This window comes from Rousettus aegyptiacus, unplaced genomic scaffold, assembly GCF_014176215.1.
Source record: "Rousettus aegyptiacus isolate mRouAeg1 unplaced genomic scaffold, mRouAeg1.p scaffold_m13_p_10, whole genome shotgun sequence".
Classification (NCBI taxonomy): Eukaryota; Metazoa; Chordata; class Mammalia; order Chiroptera; family Pteropodidae; genus Rousettus; species Rousettus aegyptiacus.
In genome coordinates, this window is record NW_023416285.1 from 64574278 (window position 1) to 64588116 (window position 13839).

General features: G+C 48.7%; 1 protein-coding gene across 1 annotated transcript; it reads right to left on the minus strand.

Moving 5' to 3' along the window:
- Positions 1 to 9823: 9823 nt before the first annotated feature.
- On the minus strand, positions 9824 to 12122 carry GSX2 (GS homeobox 2). Its single transcript, XM_016124283.2, has 2 exons — positions 11243 to 12122; positions 9824 to 10562 (listed from the first exon to the last, which is right to left on the minus strand). The coding sequence occupies exons 1-2, from the start codon at positions 11814 to 11816 to the stop codon at positions 10222 to 10224; spliced, it is 915 nt and encodes a 304-aa protein (XP_015979769.2). The 5' UTR covers positions 11817 to 12122; the 3' UTR covers positions 9824 to 10221.
- Between the last annotated feature and the right edge of the window lie 1717 nt (positions 12123 to 13839).

The following is a 13839-nucleotide window of genomic DNA, read 5'->3' on the forward strand; positions in this document are numbered from 1 at the left end:
TGTGTCCTGGAAATTCTCTCCAGGCTGTAAGCTGCACCAATCATACAACTCATCAAATTGTTTTCCCTCTCAGCTAGCTCTTTCTCATCTCCATGACTTTGCTTTTTTTCCATGCTTCTAAATCTTAAGAGTTCTCCAGAGTTCGGTCCTTGAGTTTCTTCCCTTTTCACTCTATGCTCACTCCCTTATAGCTCACTTTGTCACGTGGCTTTAATTCCATCATCATATTCATGACCCCTTATTCACTTCTCCAGTCCGGATCTCACTTTAGAACCTCAGATATCTTTTTCCAATTGCCCTCATGATGTCCTCATTTTGATGTCTAATTGTCATCTCAAACGTAACAGAGCCTAAAATCTGTTCCTCCTATTTTCTTCTTAACAGCAACTTATTTTCTTCTAAATGTTTGGAGTAAAGACCTTGGTATCATCCTTGATCCTTTTCTTTCTTTTACCCCTCATATTCAGTTTGCCAGCAAATCCTGGCCATTCCACCAAGTCAAATCCTAGAATTCAGCACTTCTCCCCACTCCCATTATCCCCACTCTGGTCCAAGCCACCATCATTTCTTAGCTGGTTTAATTTAACAGCATCTTAACTTCCCTGCTTCTTTGAACACAGCAGTCAAATTCATCCCGATTAGTCATAAGTTATAGTATATCACTCTTCTGCCCCAAATCCTCCGAAGGCTTCCCAGTTAGCTCAAAATCAAAGCCCAATCCTTACTATATGACTTAAGGACTCCCTCCATCACCACTCTGAGCTCCCCCTCACTCACCCACAGACTGACACTCTCTCTCTCCTTCTCTCTCTCTCCTCTAGTCACTCTGTGTCTTTATTGTTTCTCAACTATTTCAGGCAGTTCCCACCTAGGCCTTTGCGCTCATTGCTACCTCGATTTGGAATTCTCTTGTCCCAGCTAGCCACATGGTCAGTTCTCCACCATCCCTTCAGATCTTTATCCAACAGTTACTTTCCAGATAGAACTTCTTTAACTTATCTAAATATCTATATATTTTCACATGCATTTCCTCATTTAATCCTCAGCATCCTTATGAGGAAGATACTATTAATTATCCTCATTTGTGAAATGGGGAAAACTAAATTTTAAATGAATTGCCCAAGGCTACACTGCTAGTAAATTGTAAGTGCGCAGACTGATTCCAGAATTTTCTCTATATCCTATCTGTATTTATCTTATATATAGGCTATTTATCCCATAAGTATATGTATTTATTATATATGTATCTATGACTATTATAAATATGGCTGTTTCTAACCTCCATGATAGAAGAAACTGGCGGAGACCTGGGAGCAGAATGATGCATTGATTCCACTAGTGTTTACTGGGCCTCTACTATATGCTGGACATTGCGATAAATGATGAGGATGTAGAGATGACAGATGCAGTTATGGTCATCAAGGACCTCGTGGTTGGGAGTAGAGAAGAAGATAGACATGTAGAAGCCCCATGAGGAAAGCTTTCATCATAGAAATGACAAATGAAGATTCTGATTCAACACAAGGACATGCTCCTAATGGTCAGAGCTGTCTGAAATGGAATGGACTAGAGTGTGGAGGTCCTCTCACAGGAGTTGTCCCAGCAAAAGTGAGGAGACAATTAACCTGCTGTTGTAGAAGAGACTGGTTCATATACAACATGGCTGGTCAGCCACCAGCCAAATACTTTGAGCTGGAATTTTTGAAGAAGCTTTTCAACAAAGTGACTGTTTACAAAGATGTGTGTAAGGCTGAAGGAACTGACAAGAATTTTGATGCACGTAGGGACTATTTGAAGCTGGAAGGCATTTCCGCCCTGTTCAGGCACAAGGAGGGGAGCCTGATTAAGAGCTGGAGACTTGAAAAAGAGGCCCTCAAAGAGAAAAGGAATTTTTAGAGCGCGTACCCAGAAATAACTAATATATCTCAGCTTCTCTCCCGTCAGGTTGTTTTGTTGCTTGCAGTGCCACTCATTCACCAAACGCAAAGGGAAGCCAGAGGCAAGGAGCTGCAGGTGATGCGGTTGATAGAGGACAAGACAATGCATAGTGGTCAGCGTCTATGGGCAGAAGAGGATAGAGGGTGGAAACGAATCTAGAGGAGCAAAAGGAGAATAACCAGGACAGTTGGCTAAAAAGCAAAAAATTCTCCCTAGGGAGTGTAAAAGTGAACGACTAGGACGTGAAACTCACCTGTGGGAGAGGAGAGGTGGAGAAAATTGGAGGCGAACGGAAAATCTGGCTCTGCCCTTCCCACATCTTTCCCATCGCAACATCCCTCTCCAGCTCTGCTGCGCGCACCACCTGCCAAAGAGTCTGGGAGAAGCACCGCCGGGAAGAAGCGCCGCCGGGAGCCGAGTCTCGGTCCAGCTTTCCCGGATCGAGGAGGCTAGACTGGGGCACGCGTCAAGCCCTGCGGGTGCGCTGGTGCCGCAGGGTCCGCCCGGCCCTGTTTGGGCTCCGCGGTCACCGCGACCATTCAGGATGCCCTGGTTGCCAGACTAACGAGGATTGCCACCTGGGCAGAAGAGATGTCATTCAGGGGCAAAGATCCAAGGCGGAGCCTTCTTTCCTTCTGGGTCCACCTACCGCCCCTTCCCTACCCCGACTCGGAAAGGGGCACACACACAAAAACTTTCGACACACTATTAATATATTCGCGTTTCCTCCCACTTTCCCAATGGGCTACCAGCTGCAGAACTCCTGAATAGAAAGCTTAATTGTGCTTTGTCATGCAGAATACCTCGATTTTCTATAGAAGGTTACAAAGGGCCATTTGAAGTATTTCTTTCTCGCCTAATAGTGAGCCATTTGCATAGGGCACCTCTGCGCCTGCCAGACCCAGGTAGCAGCGCCGAAGCTCCCGGGGCCCTTGGTAACAAAATTCAGTGTGGTTTCCCAGGGACGCGCTACCCAGCCTCCAGGCCCGCATCCCGACTTTTCTCTCCATTCCCTTGGGTCACTGCCAGCCTGGAAAGCTGATTTAAAAGGCCCGAGGCCTACAGGCCGCTGTAGCCAGGCCTCTCCTGCTGACCTCTTCGCGGCCTCAGGCCATCCTGGCCAATCTACCCTCGCCTGGGGCCTTCGGTAAGCCAGGCCTCCGGAGTCAAAGCAGTGTTTTCAGTTACTACCTGCGGGACCAGACGCCAGGCAGTTACCCACACGGGACCTCTGCTCACTTCCTCCTGCGTAAGTCCCTAACAACGAAGGTGCTGAAGAAACTGGAAGCTGACAGTGATTTGGATAGACGCTTTTCCGTTTCTCCTGGTTGATTGGCAGAGCTGCCTTCAGAATATCTTTTCTTGTTGCTTGTTTTGACAGTTCAAATCCAGGTCTATGTGACATATAAAGCTAATAAAATTCTAATTTCATTGTTAATCTTATTTCATTGCAGTATAGGTTTTTACTCTCACACCTGCGTGGCAGGGTGTAATTCCATTAATAAAAAAATCAACATATTCATTGCATGTCTTTTCCCTGATGGTATATTGTGAACAGTGTGAGTTGAAAAAGAACCATTTATTCCCACCGTGAATGAGCCTGCATGGGGCGGGAGCTTCACCTGCCCCTCAGTCAATTAGGAATGTATCGAAAAGTCTAGCAGAAAACGAGTTAAATTAACCGTTCGCTAATTTCCTTGTGTCCCTCCTACGTAATCCCCCCTTTTCAGCTTGCCCCAGAAATTACCACATGTTGCAAGGTTCAAATAGTGCCTAATGAAACAGTGACTAAACACTTCTCTCTGCAGCGCCACTGTCTGGGGAGCCCTTTCGTTGGTCTTCAAAGCCGGCGCGATCTCCCGGTCCGGTTCCGGTTTCCTTAAAAAAAAAAAAAGTTTCTTTGGCTGGGGGGGAAAAAAGCTATTAAAAATTCTTGATTCAGCAGGTGAAATTATACTGCTGCCCACTCACTTCCTGCCACCGACCTGGCGTGAGATTTCAAGATGCGGGTACCCTGGGTGGGGGCCAAAGCTTGGGCATCCTCCCCTCTAACGAGACAGCTGGAGTCCTGAGTTGGGAGGGTTGAGCCAGGGCCAGTGGAGGTTGGAGGAAGATAGGGAGTTGGTCTTGGAGAACAAAGGAGGGAAGGGGGAAAGAGAAACCCAGGTAGAAAGAGACAGAGACAGACAGGTAGGGAGAGACCTAGAAAAAAGCAGACACAGACAAAGGAAGGAGGGGGACAGACAAGCACACCTCCAACTCTCAACACCTTTTTTCCAAATTAAAACCACGCGTTTGGCTCAAGCAACTCATCAACTCTCCTTGAATGTGTTTCGAAGTCTTGAGATGCAAGACCCTAATAATTAATTGTGGTCATTAATTAATTAAGAAGCAAAGGGGGGAGGTAGCTTGCTGCTGCTTGACCTCAAACATTTAAATTAGGCTTTGTGAAGGTGGCCTCCAAAAGCCTGCCCTCCCCCTCCTTCCTATTCTTTCTCTTCCAAGCTCTCAAAAATTTCCATTATAATCCTCAGCGGTCTGGGGCCGGTAGGGCTGCCTGTCCTGCTTGAGCCCTTCCCAGCAAACTGAGGCCGAGCTGGCTTCAGCTCCTCAGAGCCGGCTGCTGCCCAACGGAAGGGATCTCTTTCCCATCAGGGGCAGCTCCCACCTGCCTTTTTTCTCTGCACCTGCTGTGGTTGTTTCTCTGTGAACTTCGGAAATCAAGTAGTTGCCTAAGAATTAGTCCCACTGCAGTGCTCACATAGGCTAAATATTGCTACATTCTCTGTTCTCTCTGCCTCCTCTCTCCCTCTCCTTCTCTGTCTCCTTTTTCCTTCCTCTCACTAGAGACTTGAGCTCCTTATTTGAAATGGTACAGCTAATACAAAGTCATCAAAGCACTATGGTTCTTGTCTTAAAGTGACAGCCCTCTTTATGGGGCTGTTTGAAATACGCCCCCTGCTTTTCAATGTCTCTCTATCCATCTTTGTCTGCTCTTCAGAAAAGCGGACAATATAAAGCCCAGCCTGGCGAGCTCCCCACGCTCAGGCCTGGGCAGTGCCAACCTCCGCCTTTAAGCAGATTGAAATTGTCACTGCTTCATTAATCTGAAACTAGTTACTTTCCTAAGCACACAGCACACACTTCCGATCTGTTGGGATTCACTCAGAGGAGCCCCTGGGGCCTTCCTGGGTTTGGGATTTGGAAGTCTCAACAAAGGTACCACAAGGGTTCAGGAAAACATAGGGCTCAGGTTGAAGAAAAGCAATGCCCAGTGCAGAAGGTCAGGCATTGACATCAATAAAAGGACACACAAAACACTATTTTCAGAGACAATGGGATGCCCAGAATTTTGGAGAGTGCATTTGAGAAAAAGAAGTCCAGCTATGGGAACAGAGAAGGATATCTACCTCTACATGGAGCAGCTTTCAGGACTACGAGGTCTCAGGCTTTTAATTTTCTTTCCAAACTGAAGAAATTTGCTTCCAAATATGTTGCTTTTGTTTTTGTTGTTGTTGTTGTTTAATCTGAGCTCTGATTTTACTTGGTTCCTAAAAAGATCTCTTTAAATTCCTGTTCTTGTTGGCCCCTCTTCAGTTCCAGTCTGTGTTACCCACTCCAAGTGCCACTGTGGGTGTCCTTGTGGAATTCTCATCTTCTATGAGACAAGATGCCTCTTTTCTTCATACTTCCACTAACATAAGATGATACAAAAGATTCCTTCACTTTTAATATTTCCAGTAAGTTTAATATAGCGAGTTTTTGGATTCTATTCCATTTAATTTAGGGAAGAGATGTGGGCATTTTTTTTTTCAGAGAAGCTCAATTTTCAGTAATGTGAAACTACAGATTCATAAAATAGATTTATATTAAATTATGTTAATAGAAGCCTAGTAAGTGCACCATTTAATTGCATGGATAAATGTTCCTTTTTAAGAGGTCTGTCACCTTAACAGGTATATTCAAAGATTCCCTGTGAATAATGAAAATAGGAACAATTGCTTTGATGCACTGAGCTGTATTCATGTCTAGGGCATCTTTAGACTGTGTTTGAGAGGATGGGAGGCGCTCCTTTTAAAGTAGTGATTGCTCCTTTAAACCCAATTTCCTCTAGCAAATGGATTTTATTGGAGGTGTCAGTTCTCCTTCCTTCTCTCACACCCTTAAGACTGGGCCTGAGATCTAACCCAAAGTTCCTTCCAGTCTCCCCTCAATGTTTAGCTTCTTTCTCTTTACCCCCAACCCAACTCTGAGCACCTTCCCACCTCTCTCAAAGAAATCTCTCAAAGGAACCTGCAAGAAAGATAGAAGTGGGAACTGCGCATGCGTGCGCGCGCACACACACACACACACACACACACACACACACACAGGTGAACTCTTCTCTTTTTACATGACTCTGTCTCACAAACACACATTTATTCACATACACATGCATGCACATACATACGTATATACTCACAGACCTTCTTGCCCTATGTGACCACTTTTAATTGGAACGACCACTTTTCTGACAATTCCCTGACCAGTCTGGGTTGGCCAAGCAAATTGCATTTCTAATCCTGTTCAGGTATACAAAAGGCAGAACTGATGGGGAATCCAGATGAGGAGAGAACAATCAAAACTTCAAAACCTTCACATCCCTAAGTTTTCTTTCTCCTAAAACATCCTTGGATATCCTTAGAGGGATGGAGTGGAGGAGGATAGGAGGTAAGCTTTGATGACCACTTCAGAATAAGCGGGGAGTGCGTTCTACCCTCACCAGTGTCTCTTATCACCTGGGCTTATGGACATCCTAGATACAGGCTGCTGGATCCCTTCTGCCCTGGGCATGATTTGCAATCAAGAAGGCTTGATGCTTGCCACTATCACTGTTGGGCCCTTGGCCTTGGATGTGTATTGGTCACTGAGTGGGAGGGTAAAAGGGAAAAGGGGAAAGGTCTCTGGTCTTGCTCTTTGTTTAGAATGTCTAGACAGGGGCAAGACACAAGGACAGGGGGTTATCCTTCCTGTTCTCCATTCCCTGCCCCCAGCTCTTTCTTTGTTTAAAGCTACCACAGGCTTGTTCTCAAAGGTGGATTCAACCACACTAATGGCTCTGCTGCTCACTTTTCTTTTAGTGGAGCAAAGTCTTGATTTCTAACTCTCATTTTCATTCTCTTCTCTCTTTCTATTATGTATCTATAGGCCTCCTAAGAGGCCATGTTTTGCAGGAACAGAGTTCTCTTTCTCAAATGGGGGCATAGTGAAAAGCTAGCATCTAGAGCTTACAACATAGGAAAATTGTCAAGGGTGAGCCCACACATCTTAAACATTCCTCTTTAATAAATCCAGGGGCCTTTCACTTAGAGCGTTTGATGTCAAGATTGGTTAACAGAGTATTCATGTGTCTGAGTCTGTGTGTCTGAGTGTTAGCATAGGTGTTCTTAATCTAAGGCAAAACAGTAGGCCTTTAAAATCAGACAGATTCTCAAAGGCTTATTTTGGTTTTCAAACTTCAAAAACAGTAACTAATTTGGGGGATGGGGGAATGAAAAATCCACCCTAGTAGACGAGGAGACCTCATGGTTCACTCTGAAAGTGACTAAAAGGTCCTCTGGGCACCGAATGTCCTAGAACGAGGAGGACCCCTTCTATTGAACCCCGGAGAACCTTTCTTTGGAGAATGTACAAACGTCCAGATAGATAGATACCTTTGTCTGGATCTTTTTTGCCTCTGGTGGGAGATCCATTGTTAGTTCTCCCTTCTCTGAGGAATTTTCCCCAAAACAGGAGGGAGAGAGGCTGAGACCATGCAAAAGCCCAAAGCCGGGCCAGGAGGGCTGGTGCCACTGCTCCTGGGCGGAGCAGTAGAGCTGGGCAAGCGGCACAGCGTCGGGGTGTGGCAAGTGGGTGGCTAGTCATGCCCCGTGCAGGGCTGGAAAGGAGAAGGCTGCTCAAAGCAGAGGCTCTGGTCTGGACTCAGCACGGACTTGAGAACGGCCAAGCCCTGAACGGGTAGGTAGGCGTGAATAGGAAGGGGACAGAGGTAAATGCCCTCTGCCCAGAGAGGCTTTGCTTCGAGAAGGAGCACGGAGAGCGGCAGCAGGGCCTCTTTATTCTTCTTGTTATTTCCTGAGAAGAAATTCTCTTTAAACATCTGCTCTTTGCTAACCTCGACACTCCCTTCCACCTCTGTACTTGGCCCGGAGAGGCCCGTTTATTGAGAAGGAAGAAGACGAAATCTTCCGGAAAGGCCGGTGCCTCCTACCCATAGTGGTGGGCAGGGTGAGGAGCCCCAGACTCTGCGTGCGACAGAGAGACCCAGAGACTGAGCTTCTCATACTCGGACAGAGGCGAGCCAGTTGCCTGTGACCAATGCGTAGGACCAGGCTCACTTCGCTGCACAAAGCTGCCAGACAGCTCTGGATTCGCGGTACTACACCGGGGGGTCTCTCCTTCCTCTTGCCTGTCGCGACCATTCCCTAATGGGAGTTGATAACAGGCCTCGGAGTCTGAAAGGGGAATTTTCCTTCTCCTAAGCAGAGAGAGAGGGAGGGACGGAGGGAGGGAAGGAGGAAGGTAGGGGGCGCGGGGGGGGGGGGGGGAGCGAAGCTCTGAGCAGGAAAAACCATGGCTACATTTCTCTTTTCTTTTCTCCTTCCCAAACTAGCTTTCCGACCTCAGTTTTAGAGCCGTTACTGCACCTGAAGTTTTCAGCTCCTACAGACCTAAAGTAAATCAGACCTAGAAGTCCGTGTATGTGTGTTGTAAACAGTTTCTTTGGCTTGAACCTCTTTGGGTAGCATCTTTATAGAAAATCAGAAATAACACCAGTGGGTGTTAGTGGGACTCAGCTTGCAGAAAATAAGATCTCCTAGTTTCCATGTTTCCAGTTTCACTTCTCTTTTAGATGACAGGCCCCTGCTGCCCTGAGGAGAGAGCCAGCTTTGCTGAGGACACAGCCAGAGTCAGTCCCCTCTAGGACCAGACTTGTGGGATTTAACCCTGCAAGGTGATGGGAAGAGAGGAACTAGAAGAGAGTCTATGTAGGTTAAAGGTAGAAAGACCAGGGGGTAAAGCATTAAAAGGCCCCTCTGAGCTCCTTTGGAAGTGAGATACAAATCTTTAGACGGAATAATTCCCTCTCCCTGATCTTTTGTTTTCTCGGCATTGATGGAAGCCAGCTAATTTCTTAGCTAGAGGAACAACCGGTAATATTAATATTTCTTAGTCACTTCCAGCATCATTTGTAAGTTTCCATGTGTTTGCTTCTAATCTACTTTAATGGATTGTTGCTCTTCCTAAACTACTCTGATTATTCAAATTCCTCCACATAATTCAGTGTTTAGTACTGAGAGATGAATAAGAAGAAAGGGGGGGAGATTGCCACAAAAAAATAAATACTTGGTAAGGAATGTTTACCTTTTCCATTAAATAAAAGGTTTGCCTGTCATTAATTGTCAGCGTCACTCTAAATGGAGTGATTTGTCCTGTCAACTGGGAGGAGATTAGCTATTTTGAAGACTGGTAGTACTACTGGTAGGTGTCATCATGACTGAAGGTGCCTCCTTGCCAGAGGTTTCTGTTACAGAGAAATCCTACAGAGCCAAAACTGTCTTAACCAAGAGTCCCACATTACCAAGTTTTATTCAACATTTCTCTCTAAATTCACAGACACTTTTTCCTGTTCGTTTGGGAGAGGGAGACAGGGGAAGATGGTGACCACGAACACCAAGAATTCAAAACCTTGATTTTGTTTCATTTATTTAAATAAATATAAATATAAATTTCATATAAAACTATTCACATAAAAAGGGACTTCAGCAACTTGGATTTTAAACTCTCCCCAGGATAATTTTCAGAAGGACCTACAGGGTTTAATTTTCTAAATTATGAGCAATTCAATACTTTTATTTAAAAATGACAGAAAATAATCAAGAAACCCTGAATTCTTATCAGGTTCTGAAAGACAGTAGGGAAGGGAAAATGACATGCACTTTCAAAAAACCTCATAGAGTGTTAAACCATCACGATCTTTTTGTTATTTGACAAGACTGAGTTGAATCTAATTATTTACATTTTTTTAAAAAAAGATCTACTACTGAGAGTGGAACCCTACACAAATAGGTAAAGAAAACGACATGAAGGGTCAGGCCTGGCCTGTGCACCCTGTAAACGCTCAGCTCGGTCCATCTCCAGATGGGATCACGGAATGGGCAAGGACTTTGGCCCCTGGGTGCCCTCCTCGTTGGCGTTATGGGGGTTCCTGGGAGCATCTGGCGAAAGGCGGACGGCCCTCCCTCACAAAGGGGAAATCTCCTTGTCATCATTGGCAGAGGCCGGTGACAAGGAGTCCTCATCCTCGGAGCGCGCGTAGTGCGCTTGGCTGCCGATGCACTTGCAGCCCGCGTGACTGTTCCTCTGCGTGCCCTTCCCTTCTTTCTTATGCTTTACGCGGCGGTTCTGAAACCAGATTTTCACCTGCTTCTCCGACAGGTTCAGGTACGTGGCGATTTCGATCCTCCGGAGTCGAGACAGGTACATGTTGGAAGAGAATTCCCGCTCCAGCTCCAGTAGCTGCGTGCTGGTGAACGCGGTCCTCATTCTCTTGCCATTGGGTACCTGGCTGGCGTCCGAGCCCCCTGCATACCGGCCAAGAGAGGGCAGAGAGATCATTCTCGAGCGACGCGCTCCTACCCCACGTGTCATCCCTTTTGAAGGACGCCTCTCAAGGACCCACCCGCGAAGCACAACAAAATACCTGTATCCATCCCTCACTCTTTCTCATTTCCTGGCACGTCGTTACTTAGCTGGGAAGAACAGAGACGCCCAAAGCAAGTGAAGGCTTTTGATGTGCGGGACATAAAGTCAGAGGATTAAAAGGGGAATAGGGGCTTGCATTGTCGGGTCGTCTCCCTCCAGGCCTAGCAGAGAGGCAGTCGGGCTTAGTCAAAAGCGTTGAAAGGCTTTAGCCAGCCCCGACACTGGAATGTTACACTTTTGTTCAAACACATCCACTCCGAACCTCAGCCAGTTAATATCCCGTTTCTCAGCCCTCAAGTTCGAGGTCCCGAAGGCCCCATATTACGCAACCCTCCGGCACCTGGTACCTAGAATGAAGCGCACCAGGCTGCTTGGAGAGGTTGGCAAGCTAACTTTCACGTTCGTAGAACTTCTGGGGAACACGCCACAGTTACACTGAAAGCACTTCCTCCCTCCCCACCCCGCCCGCCGGGCTCCCACTTCCTCCACTGGAGGCGTAAAGTTTGTTCCCGGGAGCCAAGAAGGCGCGGCGCGCAGGTAACCGGAGACCCCGCCCTACCCATCGTGAGGCAGTGGAATCTCCGCGGGTCCGCCACGTTGTAGGTGGTGGCGGCGCAGACAGGTGCGTGGTGCTGTGGGTGCCCCAAGGCAGCCGCCGCCGCCGCCGCTGCAGCCGCGGCCGCCGCTGCAGCAGCTGGGCCGGGTTGCTGGGGCTGGTGGTGGTGGTGATGGTGCTGCGGCGGGTGGTGGTGATGGTGCGCGTGGCTCACGCGCGGGCAAAACTGCGCGCCCCCAGGACCCGAAGAGAACTGACTCTTGAGCAAGGGCAAGGCCCCGGCGCCCCCCGCCACCCCGCCAGCCCCGGTCCCCGCACTCCCCGACCCTGCACCCCCGCCGCCGGAGCCTGCCGGCCCCCGAGAGGAGTGCAGGTGCGAAGTGACGCAGAGAGGGCAAACGCAGAACGCGCCGCTCTTGCGGGACGGGCAGCCGGGCCCGGACACCGACATCACCAACGGGGACGGCATGCCCAGCGGAATGAAGAAATCTGGCCCGGGGTGCGGCTCAGGCAGCGAGGGCGCGGGCCGTGAGGAATCCTTGATGATGAGCGAGTCGACATAGAAGGAACGCGACATATCTGGAGGGATAGGTGGCTGGAGGGCCCGGCCCGCGGTGGCGCCTCCTCCCCCTCCTGTTCCGAGCTCTGCCCCGGGCGCGGCACGGATGCAGGCGGTCAAGCCCTTGGGGACGGGGAGGTGTCGGCGTCTGGGCGGCGAACAAAGGGGTCCCTGGAGAGGGCTGGTCCACACGTCCCCCGCCCGGGGCCCCGGCTCTGGGAATTTATAGCCCCCACCCCGGCACGTGATGCTGCGAAGTACCGCTCCGCTCAGGCTCCACGGCAGCTCCCCACCCTCGGGATAGGCTGCCCGAGTCACAACAGAAGCGGCGAGGAGGGGCGGGCGCGCGGTAGGGAAGAACTCGGAGGAGGGGGATGGGGAAGACTTTGCAAAGTGTAGGTTTTGTTAATTTCGAGGGGAGGCCAGCCTCCTCCCCCTCTTTCTCCACGCTTTCGCGTGAAATCACAGAGCTGCATCCTCCATCCCACCCCTCTCTCTAGCCTGGGGCGCAGCCCAACTCTTCCCTGCGCTGGGCCGCAGAGTGCACCAGGTGGGCACTTTGAGGCCTTTTTGACCGAGACGCCCATTGTTCCCTGCTCCCCTGTGCAAGCTGCGGCTGAGGCGTGGTAAAGTTGTGAGGCCTGAAGTCTGAAGCAGGATCATTCTGGCGGCGGACTGGCAGCAGCCCAGAGCCTGGGCGCGGCTTGGACCATAGACGGACACACACATAGTCCTCCAGCTTTCGGACTTAGCCAAGGTCATTCAGGTGGCTAGTTCGTGACAGATTCACGGAGTAACAGTGAGGCCTCACAGCTAAGAAGCTGAGAAGCTTTTCATTATGATGCTTGAGAAGCTCTAAAATCCCTTTGCACGTGGGGCCATTCAGATCAACGATCCTCCCTTGTGTCCCTTTCTAACTGGCAGCTCCCTCTTTGGCAGAAAAAGATGAAGAGTCACTCTTTTCTGTCTCCAAATGGTTCCACCACTACATTTCCATGTCAATCTTACAAACTACATCCCAAGGATTTTGGAGAGAGGACCCAAACCCCAGCCCTCCTGGAGACCAGGCAGGGGTTGGGGGAGGCCTTTACTTTGGGTCCATCCATCTCCTGCCCCTTTGCATTTTACAGATGGCAGGCTAACCAGGAAGCACTCTTCTCTCTATGTCCATTTAAAAGCCCCAAAAGTTGAAGAGAATTGAGCCATTCAAGGAATCCTGGCTTGAGATGGGAAAGGTGGCTTGATAAAAGAAATCTCTGAGTGGCACAGGGTCCAGTGGAAGACTTGTGTACCAGTGGTTATGTGAGAGAGGGGAGCTGCCACCATGGGGGCTATCGATCTTTGGGGAAGGCAAGGTGGCAGGGATGACAGCTTTCTCTTCTTTACCCTTATAGAAAATCTGGCTAGAGTAGAGAGGGTGAGCTACAAATTTGATTTTTCCCACCAAACAGCTAACTTCAAGCCTGAGTTCACAGAAGTGCTAAGAAATTTGGGGACAGGACTTCTTCCACCTGTGAGAACCAAGTGCCTCAATCCTAGGGGAGCATCAGCTTCTTAGCTGGAGGCATGTTTGTCTCTCTGTCCTCTGTCTTTCTGCCTCTCCTTTTCCCTTTTCATCTCTGTGACAGTCTCTTTTGCAAGCTAGAGAAGTATAATTGGGTTGTAGGGATGCCCCGCTCTGGGGAGCTCAGGATTTATGGATGGCAATTAAAGTTTTATGAATTGCAGCTGAGGCTGGTTATTGAGCTATTTGAATGTGATTAGAATTCAATTAGAAAGCGGTTAGTGGACGGTGGGTCTCCAGAGTGTAAACAGACAGCTATTCCAGAAATGTGCTAATCCAACATCTTGTGACAACAATTAAGGAGTCTCAGGGCTTAACTCAGGGCAGCTCAGCTGTAACTACTTTTGTGCCACAAGGTTTGCTGGTGCAGCCATCACAGAAGCTCAGCCTCAACCCAGCTTGCCTGGTCCAGCCAGCCCTCACCTGCATCTGGAAAATGTGAGCAATCCTCAGAATCACTCCAGCCCCAGGAAGAAG

What these genes read in the sequence shown, in the direction of transcription:
- GSX2 (XM_016124283.2), bottom strand. Translation starts at nt 11,816, where the DNA reads ATGTCGCGTTCCTTCTATGTCGACTCGCTCATCATCAAGGATTCCTCA. An exon ending in ATTCCACTGCCTCACGATGG is followed by an intron (nt 10,563 to 11,242) that starts GTAGGGCGGGGT and finishes GCCGGTATGCAG; the next exon opens with GGGGCTCGGACGCCAGCCAG.